This window comes from Sus scrofa, chromosome 6 (genome assembly GCF_054392235.1).
Source record: "Sus scrofa isolate SSC_HxYL_T2T_F1_AM1 chromosome 6, Sscrofa_HxYL_maternal_Yorkshire_Landrace_v2.0, whole genome shotgun sequence".
Taxonomy (NCBI): domain Eukaryota; kingdom Metazoa; phylum Chordata; class Mammalia; order Artiodactyla; family Suidae; genus Sus; species Sus scrofa.
The window spans coordinates 48,192,950-48,201,100 of record NC_139388.1 but is presented as its reverse complement, the minus strand read 5'-3'; the positions used below and the strand labels follow the sequence as shown (position 1 = coordinate 48,201,100).

General features: G+C 55.0%; 1 protein-coding gene across 2 annotated transcripts in view; it reads right to left on the bottom strand.

The window, feature by feature from the left end:
* Positions 1 to 1,302: 1,302 nt before the first annotated feature.
* The window catches only part of WTIP (WT1 interacting protein), a 29,104-nt gene continuing 22,255 nt past the window's right edge, over positions 1,303 to 8,151 (bottom strand). Inside the window, exons 5-8 of one of the 2 annotated variants that reach the window (XM_021097104.2) lie at positions 7,962 to 8,092; positions 7,142 to 7,193; positions 6,397 to 6,465; positions 1,303 to 4,067 (exon numbers count right to left, since the gene is read on the bottom strand). In XM_021097104.2, coding sequence (XP_020952763.2) covers positions 3,927 to 4,067; positions 6,397 to 6,465; positions 7,142 to 7,193; positions 7,962 to 8,092 — 393 coding nt within the window. In that variant the 3' untranslated portion in view covers positions 1,303 to 3,926. The remainder of the gene's footprint in view (positions 4,068 to 6,396; positions 6,466 to 7,141; positions 7,194 to 7,961; positions 8,093 to 8,151) is intronic. The other variant, XM_021097105.2, reaches the window with a different exon arrangement.

The window sequence follows — 8,151 nt, the reverse complement described above, 5'->3', positions numbered from 1 at the left end:
CCCTCCAGAGAAAGCCCACAGGAGGCACTTAAGTTTACCTGCAGTTCAGCAAGCTCTCATCTGTGTCTCCTGGCCAGAGGGACCAGCACCGTCTCCTCTTGCCCTAAGACCATACAGGCACTCCATGTTCAAGACCCACCTCTAAGAGCCCACCATCCCAGGCTAACATCTCACACACATATATCACAATCTTTGTCACTTACAGGAGGTGAACCTTTTCTGTTTGTGGCCAAGACCATCCAAACATTTCTAAATCACCTGGTCCTGGTGGACCCCTGCCTTGTGGGGCAAGGACCCTAAATTCTTTTGGCCTCACTCAGTTAATTCAAGCTTCCTCTCTCTCCCTCTGGTCAGTGTCACATCTCTCAGTGTCTTTCTCAATCTTTCCATTATTCTCACTCAGTCTCCCTCTCAGCCTCTCTCACCATCTCTGCCTCTTCACCATCTCCCTCTTCCAGTACCTCCTGATCAAGCCCTTACCATCTCTGTCAGCCATTCATTCTAACACACAGTGTCTTTCTCAAAATCTCTCTCATAATATCCAGTTCTCTCAGTGTCTCTCGCACTCTCATGCCCCTTCTTGTCTCCCTCCCAATCTCCATCACTTCCTCTCCTATCCCCCCCTCTTTCCCTCTTTCTCACCTCTCTCTGTTTCACTCACACACACACACACACACACACACACACACACACGAGTGGACCCGGCACTCAACAGTCTCCACAAAAGCACACTTGAGTTTGTATTACCTGGGGCACCTACTCGATGTGCAGCACGTTACTACTATTTGTGTAAACCTGTTCTTGGCCCTCTTCCACCTGTGGCTCCTTCATTGGGCAACTCAGGCCATACCTGGACTTACAAACCAATGAGGGAGGAGTGTTCTAAGTTGGGACTCTGAAGGCCAAGGCAGGGTCTGGCTTGGGCTATAGTACCAACCACAGGGCAGGCATTGTGGAGGGAGGTAAGAGTGAACAAGCCAGACAGACCCTGACCTGAAGAGTCCACCCTTTAGTGAGGAGATGGACATCAAGAGAATAAGTCCTTTTAGGAGTCCCCATCGTGGCACAGTGGAAACAAATCCGACTAGGAACCATGAGGTCGCAGGTTAAATCCCTGGCCTCGCTCAGTGGGTTAAGGATCCGGCGTTGCCACGAACTGTGGTGTAGGTCGCAGATGTGGCTCAGATCTGGCATTGCTGTGGTTCTGGCGTAGGCTGGAGGCTACAGCTCCAATTCGACCCCTAGCCTGGGAACCTCCATATGCTGCGGGTGCAGCCTTAAAAAAAAAAAGAGAGAGAGAAAGAGAGAGAATAAGTACTTTTATTCTCTCAATACACAAAAGTCCAGCAGTTAACAAAAGCACAGTTAGAGGTGTCACCAGGTGTCAACATCAGGGGAGATACCCTAGGAGTAGGTGGGCTTGGCACCCGGCATTGGAGGGTAATGGGTAAGCTACCAGGCCTGGAGTCTGGCTTTCACGCTGCTTCCTGTCTCAACCACCAACAGATGAGCGCCATTCCTGACAATGGTCTGGAAGATGCTGCTTGTAGAAAAGAGCTTAGAGAGTAGGGCCCCAAATTCTGGGTGTTAGGTAAAGTGTATTAACTGGGAGTTTGGCTTAATTGTGTAGCTGAGATCAGAAGGATGAGACCAGGAATTAAAGCACTGCGTAGGGGGTGTATCCAGGCAGAGTGAACTGCAGGTGCAAAGGTTCTAGGGTAAGAGGGACGGTGATGGTCACCAGAGCTGGGAAAAAGCAATACGGAGCCATGGAGCCCATGGAGAAAGAGCAAAGTGTGGCCAGAGGCCGCTGCCCTCACCGAGGGTCACGTATTCCCTTGGCTCTAACTTTTGACAACATTTGGCACATGAACACAGAGGGGGCTCCATGCCATGATGACTCAGTCCAGCTCAGTGGGAGACCATGGCAACCGGGATGGAGCAGGTATGGAAGGCGATGATGGTGTCCATGACAGGAAGATCAGGGACCACCTCCACAGCAGACACAAAGAAAGAAAAAGGAGAAGAGCTGAATTTGCAACAAGGAGAAACCAAGGGCAAATGGAAGCAATAAGAAAAAAAAGCTTTGCAAATAACTGGCCAGAAAGCAAAGCAGCGCAGCTCAAGAGGAAGAGAAAGCCAAAAAAAGCCTCCCGTTCCTAGAATTTACTCTCTTCTGCCCCATTGGAATCCCCTACTCCAAGAAGGCACCTTGATCCACGCTTCCCGCAGCTCGGGACAACCTTTGCTCAAAATATTTGGTTAACCGTCACCAAACTCACAATGTACTTGCTTCCTAAGCCCACTAGGGGGCCTCCAAGCTCCGGGCCTCAGTCCAGCGGGACACCACTGGCCGCCACTTCCGCTCCTCCGCATCCCAATGCGCACCCCCGATAGTGTTCTAGTTCTTACCGTCCGGCTCCCTTAGATGAATGAACCTACAAGTAAAAAGACCCCACATCTAACAGTGGGGAGAAAGGAGGGCAACAGCAGTAGCCAAGAAGCGGTGGTTCAGTTCTCATAAGAACAAGTGTACTAAAAACCACTGTGATGGTCTGTCGTGATTCGAGGTCTCCAGCGGCGGGGCCATCCGCAAGTGCAAATCCAACATAAGCCATCAGTGAGAAGCCCAAGCTTCCCAATCTTGATGTGTCTTTCAGAGGGGGTAAAAAAATCTACATTTCCACATACCACGTTTCATTAGGTCACTGCTCTCACGACACCAACACAAACAAAACCCCATGCTATTCTAAAGTCTGAGAGGCAAACACATATTTTGAGATTTCAAAGGAATTTATACAAAAATAGTTAGACTACAATGTTTTACCACTTGAACATTAGCTATATGATATACAAATAGGACACTTGTGAGTTTCTTGTACTTTTCCTAAGAAATAACAACCGTGGACCAAGTTTTTAGAAGAAAACTATATTCTTTTAAAGAAAATGAAAATATTCTCAAAGGAAAAACTTAATTTAAGTCAAATCATATGCTTTTGTCGTGGAGCCCAATACACAGTGCTTTTCTGCCAACAAGTGGGCAGGGCGCCCCCTCGCGGTCTCTCTTGTCCGAGACCTGAGGCTGGAATTCTGCCTGAGGTGTTCTTTTCCCGGGGAGGAGGAAGGAGGAGCCAGGGATGGGAAAGACCCAGGCAGGACTAGGGTTAGAAACACCCGTTAGAACCCCGGGGGCCAAACCCCGAAGTGACCACAACGGCCAAAGGCAAGGCTCCTTCGCTGGCTCCACTCCCCAAGGGTGTCATTCCTCACCTCCTCCAGTGACCCCAGCCAAACAAGGCACCCTCCCCACCTACCAATGGGCAAGACGCTTATGAAACAAACACGCGTGCCCTTTGCAAACCCCCGCCTGCCAGACCACACACTGCCCCGCCCCGCCCCGCGCACTCTTGAAAGGAGTCCCAGGTCCCACCTATACAGGGAAACTGGCTCCCGCCCCAGGGCCCGTGGGAGGACGGCGGCCGCCCCCTGCACTCGGTAATGGCCATCTTCTACCCCGAGACCCTCAGCGGGTCTGGGAGCCTGCCCCCGAGGATATGGGGCACAGGGCGGGGTTCCGAAACAGAAGGCTGGTGATGGGGTGGCGGCGGGAGGCAGGCAGAGCCCGGGAGGAAGAAGCGGCTTGAGGAGGCACAAACGGTGAATAAATATTAGTAGCTTCGCCGCGGGGCCAGCCCCTCGGACAGCAGCTCGGTGGCGAGTGGGGGGAGGGGGCGGGGGGGAGCCAGCGGCCGCGCCCGCCGGCACGAAGCCCCGACACTGACCTGCTTCAGCCATCGGCCGCGCGCGCGCGCGCGCAAAAACACACACGCAAGAACACGCGCGCCTGCGCACACACACAAACACGGGCGCCTGCGCGCACAGACGGCCCCAGAGTCTGGCTCCCCGCCCCAGCTCGGAGCTCCAGCTCAGAGCTCCGTGACGTGCACAGCAGGTGAGGGAAGTGGCCCGGGTCGGAGGCGCCGCAGGTGGCAGCGGCGGCACAGCAGGTGGCCCTCCAGGGGGTAGCAGCGGCGTCCATCCTCCCCGCTCAGCTGCAGCCCGCAGTCCTAGGGAAGAACACAGCCCCGGCCGGCCCCGGAGTAAGCAAGGAGGGGGACATCAGAGATTTAGGACCCTGCACCCCTTCCGGAGGATTTCGGCCTTTATTCTTTGGCAGAGGGGGTCAGGAGCCCAATGTGGGACACTGGAGGGTGGGAGAGCCTCCTACACATCCAAAGGAGCCAGCCACGAGGGAGACAGTTGAACACGAGCCTGGAGTCTGGCCGAGAGGGCTGGGCAGTAAATTGGGGTATCAGCAAAAAATGTGATAGGGGTTTTTCTGTTTGTTTGTTTTTGTCTTTTTAGGGCCGCACCCGCAGCATATATATGGAAGTTTCCAGGCCAGGGTTGAATCAGAGCTGGAGCCACTGGCCTAGGTCACAGCCACAGCTGCCAGATCCCAGCCATACCTGTGACCTACACCACAGCTCACGGCAACGCCGGATCCTTAACCCACTGAGGCCAGGAATCAAACCTTCGTCCTCATGGATACTAATCAGATTCATTTCCACAGAGCCAGGATGAGAACTCCAAAATGTGATAGTTTTTTAACAGAACAGCAAGAGTTTCTCTCTCGGTGGGGGGAGGGGCAGATAACTAGAAAAAGAAGAGCACCTGCATCTGAGCTGTGGAAGCTCTAACCTTAAGAGAGGAAAGAAGAGTGGGACTTTATCCAAGATATCAGGGGAAAATAAAAGGAAGACTAAAATCAGCCTGCCCTAAGGGCACAATGTATCATCTTGGAAAGTTGCTGCAGACTTAGGACAGTGACAACTGAGAACAATCTCCTAGTCCCCAGTGGGGATCACTGGTGACCTTGGGAAGAGGGGGAGGTCAAATGCTTGAGCTCAGTGGCCTTAAGAGACAATGGAAGAGAAGAACTGAAGACATCAAGTAAACATTCGATGTCTGAAGGATATTTTATAGGCTAATTTGTTTAACAGGTTATATGACTGGAGTTTGACTTCTGTAAATAACAAAGTGTGAAGGGCAGCCACAGAGGGTGTGGACAACATTTTCTTTCCTTCTGCCCCCACCCAAGGTGGCCCTTTTGGCCACACTCTCACTGCATCCAGGGCTGAACTCCAGCCTGGAAGCTTCAACACTTGTTACCCAAAGGCCCTGAGACCAACACCTGCCCTGCCCCGCCCCACACAGGGGATGGAGCTGGGCTGCTGCTGCGATGGAGCCTCATGTCCCAAGCAACTCAGGTCCCAGGTGTTCTCCATGTCCTGTCCAGCCACAGCCCCCTGACCTGGCCTGCTACTAACCACCACCTGGGGGGTGGGGGCCTGGAGATCTCAGTCCCCATCCAAGGGTCTTCCTGGGGACAGTGGCACCACATCTCATAGCCCCAAGGCTCCAACTGTGATCCGCAGGGCAGCCTGACCTGCTCTTGGACTCAGCATAAGCCCAAGGGGACAAACACCACGGTCCCCAGGACATCAGAGCAGGATGCCCTCCTACTGTTGCTGGGGAAACTGTGGCCCCTCTGCAGCCCATGCCTGCCCCCCATCCTCCTTCCCTGGTCCCCAGCAGGATTCCTGTTCCTACTGGGCCACCTGCCCCATAAAGCCACGTGGTTCCAAGCTGACCCTTGAATCCTATTGAAGATTTCTCACTTGACAGGCCTGCTCTTCCCTGGGGCTCTGAAACCCAACATGCTTTCCTTGGTTTCTCTCCTACCTCTCCAGTCTCTCATTCTAGGCCTTCCATGTGGCTGCTTTGCCTCCGTGCAGCCCCCTGAATGTTGGAGCTCGTTGGGTTCCTCCCTCCACAGCTCTCCCTGGAAGACTCATTTGCTCCCCTGGCTTCAGTGGCCATCTATGTGCCCAAGATGGGACTCCGGCTTCTGGCCACGACCCCAACATTTCCTCCAGAAAGCCTTCCCTAATTTTCCAAGGCCTTGGTGTGCTCTGAAAACTCCCCCCGATAACTTTAATAACCCTGACCCTGTATAAATACGGCCTGAGTGTCGCCACAGTGGCAGCATAGGTCTCAGTTATGGCTGGGATTCAATCCCTGGCCCCAGAACGTCCATATGCCACAGGTGCAGCCATTTAAAAAAAAAAAAACTACTGCCGAGTATTTGTCTCTCCCATGAGGGCAGGGACTGTCTTTATCCTCTGTACATCCACAATGCCCTCACCCTGTAAGTCCTCAGGAAATATTTCATTGGATGAGAAACGAGCCGAGAGCGATCATATCTTGCGGGGGAAGGGAGAGCTCTCACTGGAGGAGGACAGGCAGAACGGGGTAGAACCCACAGCACACCTAAGGAGAGGGGCACCTGTGTGGGAGGGCGACTGCCCCGGCCACATGGGGGCGCAGGCTCACCTCACAGTGATAGCATTCCACATGGTAGTCTCTGTCCATGGACACCACACGGATGGTGGTCTCACAGCCCTGGAGAAAGAGACAGGGTTTGAGGCGAGTTGTGGGGGGGAGGGAGGGCACACACCTATACCACGTGCTCCTGTCACGGGGATGTGCATTCACACCCATGTGAGCACTGACCCGGGCACTTCCACTGGGCGGGCACAGGTGCCACAAATGAATGTGGCATCCTGCCATGGCCGCAGGGCATCACGCGGGGGTCGGTGTGAGTGTGTACTTGCTCTTTTCAGTTCTGTGGAGCCAGGGAAAACCGCTGCCATCCCTGCTTCCCAGGCCCAGCAGGCTGGGATAGAGCCTGCGTGTGTGGGAGACCCAGCGCTGGAGAGAGCTGCGCCACCCAAGGGTGTCTCCTGAACAGACAGCATCCCTTTCTCACCTGTTCCCCCATCACCTCAGCTGCAGAGCTCACAGGCCCAGGGGGCAGTTCTGACATCCATGGGCAATGGAGCTAAGGGGGATGTGGGGCATCCCAGCAGCAGGGGCCACCACTACCCTCTAACTCATGCAGGGACACTTGCACCCAGTATGCACTGGGCATAACATGTCCCTCAGCTGGGAGGGACATGGGGCAGGAGCACCTGCTCATCCCTCCCACTGGGGCCCAAGACCTGGGGCCAACCCGGGCAGGACCGGCAGGGCCGGGTGGGGCCAGGCACCTGATCATCTCCAGGTGAGTGGTTCCTACCTGTGCAGGGAGGATAGGACGGGCACAGGAGGCACACTTTGGTGCAAAAACCCTGGAGGAATAAAGGAAACCAGAAGTGACCAGCTGAAGGGCCAGAGGCCAAGGGCACAAGGACAGGTCCATCCATAGGAGCCCCATGATGTGGCCTGAGCATCAGGCCCCTTTTCCTTGTGTGGACACACTGGGGTAGGAGCAGCCTCTGCCATGCCTTCCTGGCGCTAGCCTTTTGTGTGGCTCCCCAATTCACCTCCACCCCATCACCTCCTGCAGGATGGCTTCAGGTTCTGCCCTGGCCTCTCCCTCATGCTTCCTGCACGTCCTTGCCCCCTAACATCCAGGCTTGGGCCTCCCCTAGCTGAGACCCCTATGAAGCCTGGCTCCACAGTAAGTACCAGAAACCAACATCCAGCACCAGCCCCATGCAAGGCAGCACAGGACCAGAGCTCTGATGAGCCACAGCAAAGGAAAATGGATCACTTTCTTGGGGCAGCAAAAGACTCTGCAGAGACCCCAAGTCCCCATCCCAGGCAGAAAGAGTCCTGGCCTGGCCGTTAGAGCAGAGGGACAGATGCTGGGTGGGACAGCCAAGAGTCCCCACCACCAGGAGGAGGGGGCCCTGGCAAAGGCAGGGGGGGAAGAGGACCATGAGAGAGGGCTCCAGGCAGAGATCCATGCCTCACCCCAACCACCGAGCACCCAGCAGAGCCCAGAGGTGAGCAGGCCAAGACTGCACAGCACACAGAGGCAGGCCAGGAAAATGCTCCCAAGGGAGGCAGAGGACCCACGGGAGTCACACTCGTCCCTGGCACCAGCTACTCACGAGTGGTAATCTCGGACACAGTAGATGTTGTTCTCCACGTCCACAGTGAAGGGTACCCCGTCCAGGCACTCGTTGCACACAGAGCACCGGAAGCAGCCTGGGTGGTAGGACTTCCCAAGGGCCTGAAGGATCTGGGGGTACGAGGCACTGAAGTGTCAGTGCAGGTGGAAGGCTCAGCACTGCCCCCAGA